Source organism: Babylonia areolata, chromosome 27 (assembly GCF_041734735.1).
Source record: "Babylonia areolata isolate BAREFJ2019XMU chromosome 27, ASM4173473v1, whole genome shotgun sequence".
In the NCBI taxonomy this organism is placed as follows: Eukaryota; Metazoa; Mollusca; class Gastropoda; order Neogastropoda; family Buccinidae; genus Babylonia; species Babylonia areolata.
This window is the reverse complement of record NC_134902.1, coordinates 31,459,046-31,474,724: the sequence shown is the minus strand read 5'-3', so window position 1 is coordinate 31,474,724 and position 15,679 is coordinate 31,459,046. Positions and strand designations below refer to the sequence as shown.

Below are 15,679 nucleotides of genomic sequence, written 5' to 3'. Positions count from 1 at the left end.
CAGTATCAGTAGCTCAAGGAGGCGTCACTGCGTTCGGATAAATCCATATACGCTACACCACATCTGCCAAGCAGATGCCTGACCAGCAGGGTAACCCAACGCGCTTAGTCAGGCCTTGAGAAAAAAAAAGAAAATAAAAAAAGATAAAATAATAATGATGATGATGATGACAATGAGAATGATAATGATAATAAATAAAAATGAAATAAAAAGACAATAATGATGATAAATAAGCAAATAAATGTAAAACATGCAGACACACACACACACACACACACACACACACACACACACACACACACACAAGCTTTAGTACAATGATAGTGAAACAAATTCACTTGCAGGGGAAAAAAGAAAAGAAAAAAAGGTGGCTTTCTCTTCTCGAGAAGATCAGGTCGAATTTCACACAGACAAATCTGTTGTGATAAAAAGTGATATAACACAATACAATACAATACAATACAATACAATATAATACAATACAATGCAATACAACACTGACGACATGGCCTTCCTCAAAAGTTAATAATATAGCATCTCCAGTGGTCAGTAAACGGATAATCTTCATTCATGTCGGGAATACCTCAACATATAATCCAAAATACACATGTATCAAATCAGGACAAATAAGTTTCCAAGTCAATTCCTTCAGGACAAAATAAGTTTCGAAGTCTATTCCTTAAGGTTGTCTTGAAACGAATGATTAACAAACAGAAAAGGGTGGTAACTCTCTGCCATTGTCTGTCCCTCGGGATTAAAAAGGACGACGAGATTGTTTAGTACAGTTAGCTATCATCAGTTGCGTAATATGTTTTTTAACAATGACGTCAAAACGCTTCTTACGCGCTGCCACCCTCCACGCAATGCGCGGCAGTGATGACGTATCTGCTGTTGTAGACCACGGCGCCGCAGATGTGGTAGCCATTCGATTTCAGGGACAGCTGCCAGGGGAAGGAGTTGGGGGGGTCCACCACGTACCCGTTCACCACCCGTTCCTCGGGACTCTCACCTACCCGAGAGCAAAAAGCATGCAAGGGGTGATATCTTTAGGGGGTTTGGGTGGGGTGGGGTGGGGTGGGGAGTTGCACCATCTTACCGTTCACCACCCGTTCCTCAGGACTGCCACCTGCCCGAGAGCAAAAAGCATGGAGGGGTTGATATCTTGAGGTGGGGGTGGGGGTATGCACCATCTCCCCGTTCTTCTCTTGGGGCACAGAGAGAGAGAGAGAGACAGAGACAGACAGAGACAGAGAGACACAGAGAGAGAAGGACAGAGAGAGACAGACAGTACACGTGCAACGCGAAGGAGACCGATCAAGAAATACTACTAACCTGCTGCGGCATAGTGAGCCAGAGCGAGGGCGAAAACGACTGCTGCATACATGTTGTGGACGTTCACTGATCCCCACGTTGTCAGATGGACCTAGCCCTCTGCACCGTGTGCTCATTTTATACTGTCCCAGCCACCGTGTCTCACGTGCCGTTTGTGTTCGGACAGGTACTTGAGGAGAGACGAGAGTCATTGTTTTGAGTTCCATAAAAATGAGAAACTCACAGATGTGTGCTTTTGAAGAGGTTTTTTTTTTTTTTTTCTACTCACGATGATTATTCTCGGGGAGGTGTTTTGCGATTTGGGAAAATGTCTGATGTTTTTCTTTTGCCGCGATCGTGGACTGTAACTCATACATTCGTTTGAAACCTGAAAGTGCGTGTTCACGTTTTTGTCACACGGTTCAGGCATTCGTGCTGCGTTTTCTATGGTGTTTTAATGCTTGATGTTTTCAGTTGTTTTTTCCTCATAACCCACCGAATGTTGTCATGGGTTACGGAATCTTGGACGCTCATGTCATATCTGTGTGTGTGTTTGTGGCGATGTTCTAAATTCTAGGGCTCATAACAACAACAAACACACACACACACAAACATAAAACATGAAAACGATGAAAATAATGACAACGATAATCATTATTACTTACTCAATTACGACATCAGTGTGTTCGTCAATACCCGAAGGGGATAAAGACAGTAAAAGTAGATGTTTAACCCTTTCGCCGCCAGTCAGTTTAGAGTACAAAATTCCCTTGTGGTATAAACACAGAAAAGACAGTGGCTAAGAATAGCTGGGGATTCCCCCTGCGATGTCTAGAAAATATGGCCTATCCTAGCGCCGAACATTAAGAGCAGTAGGTTCATGGATAACAGACCAATGAATGGTCACCATTCAGTGACATGGGTCCTCTACCACGCCTGTGCATAAATGAGAGCTTGGCGGTGAAAGGGTTAAAGGAGGTGCTGTGGCAGAAATCGGTAAGGCGTTGGACTTCTGATCCAGTGGTCAGGGTTCCAGCCCTCGTTTCGGCTTGGCGTTGTGTCCTTGGGAAAGGCACTGGACTCCGATTTTCCTCACACCACTGCCGAGGTTTGAATGGGTCCCTGACGGGCGCAATAGCCGAGTGGTTAAAGCGTTGGACTGTCAATCTGATGGTCCCGGGTTCGAATCACGGTGACGGCGCCTGGTGGGTGAAGGGTGGAGATTTTTACGATCTCCCAGGTCAACATATGTGCAGACCTGCTAGTGTCTGAACCCCCTTCGTGTGTATATGCAAGCAGAAGATCAAATACGCACGTTAAAGATCCTGTAATCCATGTCAGCGTTCGCTGGGTTATGGAAACAAGAACATAACCAGCATGCACACCCCCGAAAACGGAGTATGGCTGCCTACATGGCGGGGTAAAAACGGTCATACACGTAAAAGCCCACTCGTGTGCATACGAGTGAACGCAGAAGAAGAAGAAGAAGAAGAAGAATGCGTCCCTGACTTGGTTGGGGAAGGTTGAACCGGCGGAAGGGGAGGATTGGGCCCCGCCTTCTTATGCTGAACCCCAGACACTATGGATACGAATTCACTGCCCTGATGGCCGCAAAAGGGTAAAAGACCTTTCACTTTTTTTTTAATTTCAATTTTTAAGTTTCAGTTTCAGTAGCTCAAGGAGGCGTCACTGCGTTCGGACAAAACCATATACGCTACACCACATCTGCCAAGCAGATGCCTGACCAGCAGCGTAACCCAACGCGCTTAGTCAGGCCTTGAGAAAAAAAAAGGGGGGGGATAAATAATAGATAAGCTTACATAAATAAATAAATTAAAAAAAATAATTATAATATAGAAAAAGGTAGTAGTAGTAGTAATAATAATAATAATAATAATAATAATAATAAATAATAATAATATAATAATAATAATAATAATTTAAAAAAAAAATATTTTAAAAGATGTGCAACTACGCTGATTCTGAAGACTGGGCAAAAATCGAGCACCACCCCCTCATCCCGCATCCTCACCCACCTTCCTTTCCTTAAACCATCAGATTCGAACCATGGACCTCCCATTCGCGCGGATCTGAAATTCATCGCTCTGACCACTCGGCCACCGGGACCCCTCTGGTACTTCAGCTTGTTGATGACGAGTGTTGACACTGGGGTCCATGAATGGAATGAGAAATGGAACAGATGACTGAAAATTTATATACCGTGTTTGTGATGGGGATTCTGAAATGACAACGTGTCAGCAGTGCATGGCTCGTAAATTACCATGTTTATGTTTATGACATCCTCTCTCTCTCTCTCTCTCTCTCTCTGTTTGTCTGTCTGTGTCTTTTTCTCTGTATCACTGTATCTGTATGTCTCTGTCTCTCTCTCACTGCGTGCGCCTCTGTGTGTGTGTGTGTGTGTGTGTGTGTGTGTATGCGTGTGTGTGTGTGTGCGCGCGCGCGTGCGCCTTCTTCTTGTTCTTCTTCTTTTTCTTCTTCATCTCCTCCTCTTCCTCCTACTACTACTTCTTCTTCTTCTTCCTCCTCCTCCTCATTCTTTTTCTTAATTCTTCTTAAGCTTATAACCTTAAATCCTGATTAAGGTTAACACGATGGTGTGTGCGTGCGTTCGCGTACGAACGAGAGAGAATAAGAAACAGACAGACAAGCAGACAGAAAGGGCGCCACGCAGCATGGATAATGTGGCCCAGGTGTGTGTGAAATGTCACGGCAAAACGAACGTGACTGATAATGAGGTAACGTCCTGTCGCGGGTTCTTAAAAGATTCTTTCTGAGCACATTGAATTGCATTGCATTGCACTACACTGTATTGTATTGGATTGGACTGCGTTGCGTTGGCGTTACGTCGCGTCGCATTGCGTCGCGTCGCGTCGTGTTGTGTTGTGTTGTGTTGTATTGCGCCGGACAGCACTGCACTGTAATGTGTTGTATTGCATCGTATTGCATTGCTTTCCCGACAGATTTCTCTGTGTGAAAAATCGGATTGTTCTCCCCGAGGAGAGCGCATCGCCACAGTGCAGCGCCATTTCATTTTCTTTCTTCTTCTTTTTGTCTTATTATCTGTTTTACCATCAAAATAGATTATTTTATAGAATTAGGACAACGTTGTTATTGCTGTGAGTTCGTTTACGTGCGCTAGTAAGCGCATGCTGCACACGGCACATCGATTTTTGGTCTCATCCGAATGACTAGCATCCAGACCATCACTGAAGGTCTAGCGGAAATGGGGAGTAAACAGACCGGTCTGTGTGTGGGACTCGAACTCGTTGACACACGTCTCCAAGTCGGGCCGCATTGGCACTATGCTTACATCGCCACGTCAAGGCTTCTGTCAAAGTACCACTCAACAGTCTACGGGTCACACTGTCCTATCCTACTTTAGGTAAGTGCCAATCAACAGGCTACAAGTCACACTGTTCTGTCCTAGTTTGAGTAAGTACCGGCTAACAGTGTATGGGTCACACAGTTAGATCGTCAAGAGACCATCTTGATACGCATCGTCACTGGTTGTACAACTCCCGGCAGAAATCCTCGATTTCCGTTTCCGGTTTTGCAGCTCATTCCTGGGGAGGCGTGCAGGAAGGAAGGAAGGAAGGAAGGAAGTGATGGTGTGACGCTGTGCACACCACGATACTTTAGCATAGATCTCCTCAGTCACTCTTCTTGTCTGTAATTATACATACAGCAGAAAACCCGTGTTGACCTTGCAGTTGATCACGTGTCCTTTGCTTCACGCACACACGCACGCACACACACACACACACACACACACACTTCCTCTGTCATCCGCTGTTTCTTTCTGCTCGCGGGATTTAACATTTCCTGCACGCTTCGACTCGAAATAATTATTATCATTGTCACAGTAGCAGTAGTCGCAGCAGTAGTGCGTAGTAGTAGTAGTAGTAGTGGTGTCGGCGGTAGAAGGGATGTTTGAATGTTGCATTTTGTTTCCCGTTTGTTTGGATCTTTTTTCTTTGTTTTTTTTTTGTTGTTGTTGTTTTTCAACGGGACGTGTATGATAGTCGTGCCCGACTATGACCACCTCTGTAATACCAGATTTGTCTCTGTAAGACCAGCAAAGGAGACATCTACTGTCCCAACTTTCTTGGCTAGGAACTGATTGTTGTGGAGGTCTTGCCCAAGTTACATCCCAACTCTCTAGGCCAAGAGGACTTTAGCACAGTCGGCGTTCGGGTGGTTTGCTAAAGGCCAGCTAGCCCCCAAGGCTGCAGCACTAAGAGCCAGTGAAATCTTGCCTCCTAGTTTGAGAGTCATAGTCCTTCGCTGAAGTCTAAGACTTCCGATTGCAATGGGGAAACCGTTGATCATACAGCTCTCATGTGTCCCCACCACTAATAGACCCTGTAATGAGCGGTGGTGGCATGAGCGATCCTTGTAGCGCCAAGTTTGCTTAGTGTTAAGATTTTCTTCCCCCAATGTATACATTGCTAATTCCACATTATGTGAAACATATTAACGCCGTTAGCAAACTTAGCGCCTCTAAAAATCGCTCACAGGTACAACCCTACTCTCTGCTGCTGGCTAGGCTGAAACACTAGGAATAAGACCACAATAATATTCTATTTTACTGTCCTAAGTTCATGGAGCTTTTTCAACGGTGATTTCCTGCATAGTCGAAGCAATTTTACCAGTATCAGATATTTTCAGTAGTTTCGACTCATTTTCTTGGGTTGTTGTACGTAGTTTTGATAGTGTTTCAGTTACTACACCAATTCGCAGCCGTTTAGCCAGTCCGGACAAAATATCATCTGCAATGACGTATGTGTTCATTCAGTATGTGCCAATCTGAATCAGAAAGAGGCTCCTTACGGTTTTGGTTCCACAATCCCATAAAAAAAGGGGGGGGGGGGGGAGGGGGGGGAGGGGGGGGGGGGGGAAGGCGGCTTGAATTAACCAGTGTTGTTTTGTGTTCACGGTATGACATTTCGTGTAGGGTTTGTTTTTTTTCAGTATTTTTTTTCCATATATTTTAATATTATAAGGGTCACATGTCATTTCTCACTATGCCTGCATTAGCCTACGTAACGCACGAAAAGTGTCGTTTAAATGGGTCCGAGAATTTAGGATACAAAAACAGGAAATGTCCCTCACAATAGAAGTAACCCTGTTACCCAGACATTGACCATACATGCGCACACTCCAGCAGATATAACACCGAACAAAATAATACTTTTTCTTTTCTTTGTTTTTCCTCTTTTTTTTTCCCCGAACCCAAAAACCAGTCTCAAGTATTGCTTGAAGTCATTGACGTCATGACATATAGTCTGACGCGTCATGGTAAAATGACGTCATTTCAGCCCATACTGGCGATGGTGGACTGGATCCAGGAGATGTAGCTGCTGATTCTCACGTAGGCACTGGGGTACCTGCAAGTCAGGAGAAGACAATCAGTGCTGGAGTGCATGTCCATGACTTGACTTGCCATTGTGACTGATGACTCCGCTACCCACAGCCCCACAACTCCACTGTCAGGTTTTGGTTTTGGTTTTCTGTTCTTTTTCACTTCTTGTTTGTGTGTGTGTGTGTGTGTGTGCGGTGCGCGCGTGCGAACGCTGAAATGAATGAATACGTACGTCTCTGTGTGACCTTGCAGTGAATAGAAAAAAAAAGTTAATTACATTGCGTACATAATCATTACACTGAATTTGTTTTGCCTTATTCAGTCGCCAGTGTAAGTATAAAACAAAAACAGACGACAATGGCGTGTACTGCTATGTATGCTGTGCATTGCAGTATATTGCAGTGCAGTTTCATTGATGTTGTATTGTATTGCATTGTACTGTAAGCCAACCAGACGGCACGATGGCTGCAGTACATGCGTGAACAATCTGCTAACCACTCCCACTGCATTAATCGTTTTGCATGGCATTGCACTGTACTGCACACTATCGCACTGCATTGCACTTCTTTCTGCTGTACTTTATGGTACTGTGCTGTATTGTATTGTACTGTATTGTGCAATACAGTACTGCATTGTACTATAACTTATTGTACTGCATTGATCTGTATTGTATTGTAATGCATTGTGCTGTACTGTAGTGTACTTTATTGTGCGGTAATGTACTCACTGTATTGTGTTGCGTTGCGTTGCGTTGCGTTGAGCTTTGTTGCGTCATGTTTGGTAGCAGTGTGTTGTGTTGCATTGCATTCTATGATCGTTAATTGTTATTGTATTCTAGTATCATCGTCTCCCCTTGTCGGAGAGCTTGACTCAACGAATGTTTGATATAATTTTCTCATGTTGTTACTAAAAAGAAGAATGTGTGTGTGTGTGTGTGTGTGTGTGCGTGTAAAATGTATTTGTTAATCTTCAAAATAGCTAGAATTAAGCCACTCACTGAGTCAAACAGCCGCTGGCTACAAAGCTGGCCAGACCGATGACAGTGTCTCCCACCTGGGCAGGGCCGCCACTGTCCCCCTGGACAACACAACAGCACGTGATACTCGGGCGCCAGTTTGTGTGTGTCAGCCAGGCCAGTCAATCACTTTGTAAAGTTATGGCATGTCTTTGTTGTCACTTTCTGTTCGTGTCAAAAGACGGTAAGTCCTACACGCACACGAGAAAGGAAGCATTAGGATCCATCGGAATATCGGTATGCGCAATAACGAATAAAAAAAATATAAAAAAAATAGAAAATAAAGACACAAAATATATTTTAAAATGATCGTATGGAAATAAGTACGTCTAGAAAACGTACCTACATACATGCATGCATGCGTACACACACACACACACACACACACACACACACACACACACACACACACACACACATATGATAAGTTGAGCAGCTAACCTAAAAATTCTCGTTGATGTATTTGAACGCGCTCGAAGCAACAGGAGAGAGAAAAAAAACCAAAAAAAAACCTCACAAATACACATAGCCTACATCTCAAACCACAACACTTCGGGGAAAAACAAAAGAGAGTGAGTGAGCGAGCGAGTAAGTCACACACACACACACACACACACACACACACACACACACACACACACACAGAAGACGGAGAGACCACGACAAGATTAAGATCCAGATCCAGAGACAGAGACAGATGGACAAGAAGACAGACGGAGAGAGACAGGGATACAAAAACTGAGCAGAGACACACAGAGATATAGACACACGCAGAGAGGAGGGACAGAGAGACAGACAGACAAAGAGAGAGACTCCCCCCCATGACCCCAGAAATCCTCACGTTGCAAGCCCCGAGGATTTTGTCGCCAAGGTGAGAGAAACACAGAGACAGACAGACAGACAGAGACCCCTCATGACCCAGAAAGCCTAACACTGCAAGTCCCGAAGATATTGTTGCCCAGGTAAGAGAGAGAGAGAGAATGATAGACAAACAGACAGACAAAGAGAGAGACTCCCCCATGACCCCAGAAAGTCTCGCGTTGGAAGTTCCGAAGATCTTGTCGCCAAGGTGAGAGAGAGAAACACAGACAGACGGACAGACAAAAAGAGAGACTTCCCCAATGACCTAGAAAACCTCATGTTGCAAGACTCGAAGATTCTGTCGCCCGGGTGAGAGAGAGAAACAGAGAGACAGACAGACAGAGAGACTCCCCCCTAACCCCCTATGACCAAGACAGCCTCACATCGCAAGACCCGAAGATTTTGTCGCCAAGGTGAGAGAAAGAAACACTGAGACAGACAGACAAAGCGAGAGACTCCCCCATGACCCAGAAAGGCTATCATTGTAAGCTCCGAAGATTCTGTCGGCCTGGTGTGAGAGAGAGAGAGAGAGAGAATGACAGACAAACAGACAGACAAAGAGAGACTCCCCCATGACCCCAGAAGGGCTATCATTGTAAGCTCTGAAGATTCTGTCGCCCAGGTGAGAGAGACAGAGAGGGAGAGACAGACAGACAAAAGAGAGAGACTCCCACATGACCCCAGAAGGGCTATCATTGTAAGCCCCGAAGATTTTGTCGGCCTGGTGAAAGAGAGAGGGAGAGACAGACAGACAAAAAAAGAGAGATTCCTCCATGACCCCAGAGGGGCTATCATTGCAAGCCCCGAAGATTTTGTCGGCCTGGTGTGTGTGTTTGTGTGTGTGTGAGAGAGAGAGAGAGAGAGAGAGAGAGAGAGAGAATGACAGACAAACAAAGAGAGACTCCCCCATGACCCAAAAGGGCTATCATTGTAAGCTCCGAAGATTCTGTCGCCCAGGTGAAAGAGAGAGACAGAGAGGGAGAGACAGACAGACAAAAAAAGAGAAACTGCCCTATGACCCAGAAGGCCTATCATTGCAAGCCCCTAAGATTTTGTCGGCCTGGTGAGAGAGAGAAAGACAGACAAACAGACAGACTCCCCATGACCATAGAATTCCTCACGTTGCAAGCCCCGAAGATTTTGTCGTCCAGGTGAGAGAAAGAAACAGACAGACAGAGGAAGACTCCCCCCATGACCCTAGAAATCCTCACGTTACAAGCCCCGAAGATCATGTCGCCCAGGTCCTTGACACAGATGTGGTACAGGGAGTTGACCACGGAGCCCCAGTATCCGCGGCACGTGTTGTGAGACAGCACCTCCACGTCCCCTCTCTTCAGCTCCCGGGGCATGCTCCCTCCCCCTGGTACAGGTTAATTAAAGGGGTTAACGGTTTCACCATCTACCTCTGTCAAGGTTCACAAGTTGAAGGTACCACAGCATCCACCCTGTTTTAAGGGTTGTTTTTTTGTTTTGTTTTTAAAAGTTCCCATAAACTCCTTCTGTCGAGGTTCAAAAGTTGATCCCCTAGCCTTCCCCTGTTAAGGTTCAAAAGTTGATGATCCCCTATCCTCCCCCCGTTAAGGTTCAAAAGTTGATGATCCCCTAGCCTCCCCCCGTTAAGGTTCAAAAGTTGATGATCCCCTAGCTTCGCCCTGTTAAGGTTCAACAGTTGATGATCCCCTATCCTCCCCCCGTTAAGGTTCAAATGTTGATGATCCCCTAGCCTCCCCCTGTTAAGGTTCAAAAGTTGATGATCCCCTAGCCTCCCCCTGTTAAGGTTCAAATGTTGATGATCCCCTAGCTTCCCCCTGTTAAGGTTCAAAAGTTGATGATCCCCTAGCCTCCCCCCGTTAAGGTTCAAATGTTGATGATCCCCTAGCCTCCCCCCGTTAAGGTTCAAAAGTTGATGATCCCCTAGCCTCCCCCCGTTAAGGTTCAAATGTTGATGATCCCCTAGCCTCCCCCCGTTAAGGTTCAAACGTTGAAGGTCCCATAGCCTCCCTTTATTAAGGTTCAAACGTTGAAGGTCGCATAACCTCCCCATGTTAAGGTTCAAAAGTTGAAGGTCCCATAGCCTCCCTTTATTAAGGTTCAAACGTTGAAGGTCCCATAGCCTCTCTCTGTTAAGGTTCAAACGTTGAAGGTCGCATAGCCTCCCCTTATTAAGGTTCAAACGTTGAAGGTCCCATAGCCTCCCTTTATTAAGGTTCAAACGTTGAAGGTCGCATAGCCTCCCCCTGTTAAGGTTCAAACGTTGAAGGTCCCATAGCCTCCCTTTATTAAGGTTCAAACGTTGAAGGTCTCATAGCCTCCCTTTATTAAGGTTCAAACGTTGAAGGTCGCATAACCTCCCCCTGTTAAGGTTCAAACGTTGAAGGTCCCATAGCCTCCCTTTATTAAGGTTCAAACGTTGAAGGTCCCATAGCCTCCCCCCGTTAAGGTTCAAACGTTGAAGGTCCCATAGCCTCCCTTTATTAAGGTTCAAACGTTGAAGGTCGCATAACCTCCCCATGTTAAGGTTCAAAAGTTGAAGGTCCCCTAGCCTCCCCTTCAGGTTCAAAAGTTGAAGGTCCCATAGTAACCTCTTCATGTTACAATTGCTCGTACAGGCTTTTTTTTTTTCTTTTTTTTTAACAATTTTTTTTTTTTTTAAACAATTATCTGAACAAAGTAGAACGAGATACATCGTGTGTATACAAGCACATGCACACACACACGCGCAGCGTTTAATGGTCTGGAAGCAGAAAAATAACTCACCGGACAGGCGTCCCCAGCCAGTGATGACGGCCGCCTGGTTGTTGAAGTTGGTGCCGGTGTCCAGTTTAGCGGCCTGACACTTGGCGTTGAGGGTCAGAGGGCTGGACAGGCGCAGCACGGCGATGTCGTTGGGGAAACCGTTGCCGTTGGGGTTGTAGCTGGGGTGCTGGTGGACATGGACATACGCCCGGCCATTATTGTAGACTTAACGACAGATGATGAAAACTACTGTGAACGTTTGTCATGCATGTATGCATGCAAATGCATGTGTGTGTGTGTGTGTGTGTGCGTGTGTGTGTGTGTGTGTGTGTGTGTGTGTTGTGGGATCATACAGGCCTGCACACACTTAATCAAAGGCGGCTTTAAGCAGATATGAATTTTGAGGTTGGTTTTGAAAAAGCGGACTGTGTGTGTGGTGGTAGGGTGGGGTGGATTCTTCATCTTAAGTATGGCAAGGAGTTCCACGTTACCATGACAATGGACGCCACGCCGACGGTCTGTCTGTCTGCCTCGTTGACGTACAGGTCATGACCGCCACATGCCACGCGGTAGTTGCTCCTATAGGTGAGAGAGGGAGAGAGCGAGAGAGAGAGAATCTTTATTTATTTTCCAACGGTGGAGGTATCATTACATTGGCCGACTTTTGTCTGCCGTTGTTCTAAGAGACGACACACAAACACATATAAATGAAGTCATACTGATTCCATGTATACATGTACAAGGATAACGTAGCGTCAAACAGAGAGAGAGTGAGGGAGGGGGGAGGGAGAGAGAGAGAGATAGGTGAAGAAGGAGATAGATGAGTGAGACAGAGAGAGGAGGGGAGGAGAGAGAGAGATAGGTGGAGAAGGAGAATTAAAATGAATACGTTTAATTTTCTGAGGATAGTAGAGCAAATAAGACAATGCTATTTTTTCATCCAGCTCTCGAAGGGGAAACAATAAAAATAAAACCAAATCGAATTAAAAAAAGCCCAAAAAACAAGGGGGTGGGTGTGCGGTGGGGATCATATATCAGTACAACATGCACATTATTTGTCATGGTTACATGAATGACATTTTGACATTGACAACACTACAACGCTACAAAGTTAGAGGAGAGAGAGAGAAGAACAAAATGGTTTGATCGCCTGGCTTATGATCCGTGAAAGTGGAGGGTGGATGAGAGAGAGAAACAGAGAGAGAGAACAATAACAAAATGGTTTGATTGCATATATGCTTATGACCCGTGAAAGAAAGAGAGAACAGAATGGTTTGATTGCATATAGGCAGACGGGCGCAATAGCCGAGTGGTTTAAGCGCTGGACTTTCAATCTGAGGGTCCCGGGTTCAAATCTCGGTAACGGCGTCTGGTGGGTAAAGGGTGGAGGTTTTTCCGATCTCCCAGGTCAACATACGTGCAGACCTGCTAGTGCCTGAACCTCCTCAGTGTGTATACGCAAGCAGAACATCAAATACGCACGTTAAAGATCCTGTAATTCATGTCAGTGTTCGGAAGATTATGGAAACAAGAAAATACCCAGCATGCACACCCTCGAAATCGGAGTATGGCTGCCTACATGGCGAAAAGTAAAAACGGCCATACACGTAAAAGCCCACTCGTGTACATACGAGTGAACGTGGGAGTTGCAGCCCACGAACGAAGAAGAAGAAGCATATGGGCTTATGACCCGTGAAAGAGGGGGGGGGGGGGGGGGGGGAGAGAGAGAGAGAGAGAAAGGCCATGTAGTGTTTCAACGTACAGAACCAGAACAAGAAGAACAATGTGTGCAATTTTTGCTCCTTTTTAAAATCAGACGAGATTCGCATCTTCAGGCCTATCCTGCTTTGCGCATCCCATTAGATATTACACGGGTGTTAGAAAATAAAAGAATTAATAAATTGATGATGATGATTATGTGATTATGATCATGATATTAGGCCTGCTACTACTACTAAAAAGTAAAATTATAGATATTTGAAATATTACCACCACCACCACCACTACTGTTACAAATCATAATAATGATGATCATGATCATCATCATCATCACAGAGAAACAAAGCCAGATACGATCATGTCAAAAGTAACTTATTTAAAAGAAAAAAACAAAACAAAACAACAAAAAACAAGCACCAAAAATCAACCCCGCCCCTCCCCACCCACCCCCACCCCCCGACACCCACCCTCGCCCCCCCAAACACCACCACCAACAACAACAAGGCAAAAACAAAAAAAACAACAACAAAAACAAAACAAAACAAAACAAACAAAAAAACCGTTACAGCCACCAGTCTATGATTAAAAGTTAAGCGCGACACACGCTGCCATCACTCTGAAACTCACGCAGCGCCGCCGTCCACGCAATGCGCGGCAGTGATGGCGTAGTTGCTGTTGTAGACCACGGCGCCGCAGATGTGCGAGGTGCCGTACTGCAGGGACAGCTGCCAGGGGAAGGAGTTGGGGGGATCCACCACCACCCCGTTCACCACACGTTCCTCGGGGGTTTCACCTGCCCGAGAGCAACGAGCATGTGGGATGGTGTTTTCTGCGAGGGTAGGTGGAGGATACACGAACCTTCTCGTTCTCCACTACTGTTCTAAAAAAATAGGTGGATAGAGCATGCCTTCTTTCAGCCCCTTTGCTAACTGAAGCCAGCGGAAGTATTCAATCAGCCATTTTGCTACTGGTGTCAGTTCAGCGCGAAGCAGCAACTCCATATCTGTAGCCGAGCGCTCAACTGCTTTCACAAGCTCGCGGCGTTAATTTGGCTGACATTCCTGTGTGTGCCTCCACAGCAAGTTTGCGCTACGTATCACTGGACTGTTTTCCTGAAATAACTTTGGTAAATAAATCTTTGCCAGATATCAACCAAGACAACATTTGGCATGTCGTGGGGGCAAACAGAACACCATTTTATCGAAGACACACGGTTACAGTTCCAACGTTACCCCGTTCACCAACTGTCCTTTGGGGGGATTCGTCTGCATCATAGACCTAAACGTCTCCCTGATGTTTTTTTTTTTTTTTTTTTTTCAAACAGAATCAATTGTTTCAAAATCTCCATTAGTATGCCCCCGATAAATGCCCATCCCTTATCATTAAACACGTCTACCATTGGCTGGCTGATGATGCATCTAGGTCTGAACATACGTCTTCAGAGGCCCATCTAATACACAATTTTTCCCCTGTCGGACTCTGAACACAGTGGGTATTTCATGGAACCCCAGCAGTCTGTGATAACCCTTAAAGTCCATCTCTATTGTTTATACTTATCACATAACGTTGATAGCGGAGTAGCTGAGTGTGACAAAATAATCGGAGAGAGAGAGAGACTAAGACAGACAGACTGAGGCTGAGATGATTTATTCACTTAAAGCCATAGCCCCATATGAATGAAGGGCGATAATACAATATGCAGTTGTCACCATAACTATCAGTAAACATTCACCATTATCACAATTAAAGAAATTATGATAATACCGTTTCTCTTAACTTAAAAGCTCTATGTAAATACAATGCGAGTTTACGTATGACACCATTAACAGATGATGCCATCAATAAACATAATTCAAACAAACATGAACGTTCTTAATATTTCTTTGGAATAAATCTTACGCAAAAACCATGTAACACTGGACACATCAAAACAAAATGCACTTCATCTTCATTTGACTGCTTGCACACAGGACACAGCTTCTCTGTATGGTCAACAATTTTTATAACGGTATCTATGAAGAGAGAGAAAGAGAGAGAGGGAGAGAGAGGGGGGGGGGTTAGAGAGAGAGGAAATGAAACGAAAGTTTATTCAATAAGGTCTTGGCCCCATTTGAAGGGTTGATTACGTATTTTGAAAGAATAGATTTACATAAGGATATAATCTTACTACATGTATACTCAAACAAAGCTCTGTTCTGTTTAACCAATCATGAAACAACGTCTTTTTAATGACTTGTAAATGAATATGGCAAGATTCGAAAAAAACAACAACAAACAAACAAACAAACAAAAAAAACAACAAAAAAACTGGTGTCATTCAGAGAGAGAGAGAGAGAGAATTTTTACCTGCAACATGAAGAGCCAGACCAAGGGCGATCACCACAACGGAGAACATGGCGGAAACCAAAGTAGCGAACAGTCACGGCAGAAAATCAGAAGTCAGACGTGTCTGCTCGGCGACGATCGAGGCTGCTGACTGGACCTCTGCTACCGATAGTCATTTTATAGCTGGACACCCGGCAACACCTGTAGTCACTTCACACGTCCACGGACACGACAAAGTCCTTGAGCTGACCAATCTTGATGAACGAGTGCGTCCGTAACGATGGGAACTCACAGCAGGTCTGTTGTTGATACACCTCTTCGGGGTACGG

General features: G+C 45.0%; 2 protein-coding genes across 2 annotated transcripts in view; both read right to left on the bottom strand.

Moving 5' to 3' along the window:
• Positions 1-1,463, bottom strand: part of LOC143301437 (trypsin-2-like) — a 10,333-nt gene extending 8,870 nt beyond the window's left edge. Inside the window, exons 1-2 of the mRNA XM_076615728.1 lie at positions 1,333-1,463; positions 844-1,009 (exon numbers count right to left, since the gene is read on the bottom strand). Of these exons, the coding sequence (XP_076471843.1) occupies positions 844-1,009; positions 1,333-1,384 (218 nt within the window). The 5' untranslated portion in view covers positions 1,385-1,463. The remainder of the gene's footprint in view (positions 1-843; positions 1,010-1,332) is intronic.
• Positions 1,464-6,570: 5,107 nt separating this feature from the next.
• LOC143301058 (chymotrypsin-like elastase family member 2A) lies at positions 6,571-15,420 on the bottom strand. The gene is made up of 7 exons (XM_076615063.1): positions 15,372-15,420; positions 13,653-13,818; positions 11,798-11,885; positions 11,328-11,493; positions 9,782-9,930; positions 7,692-7,771; positions 6,571-6,719 (listed from the first exon to the last, which is right to left on the bottom strand). The coding sequence occupies exons 1-7, from the start codon at positions 15,418-15,420 to the stop codon at positions 6,647-6,649; spliced, it is 771 nt and encodes a 256-aa protein (XP_076471178.1). The 3' UTR covers positions 6,571-6,646.
• Positions 15,421-15,679: the final 259 nt, after the last annotated feature.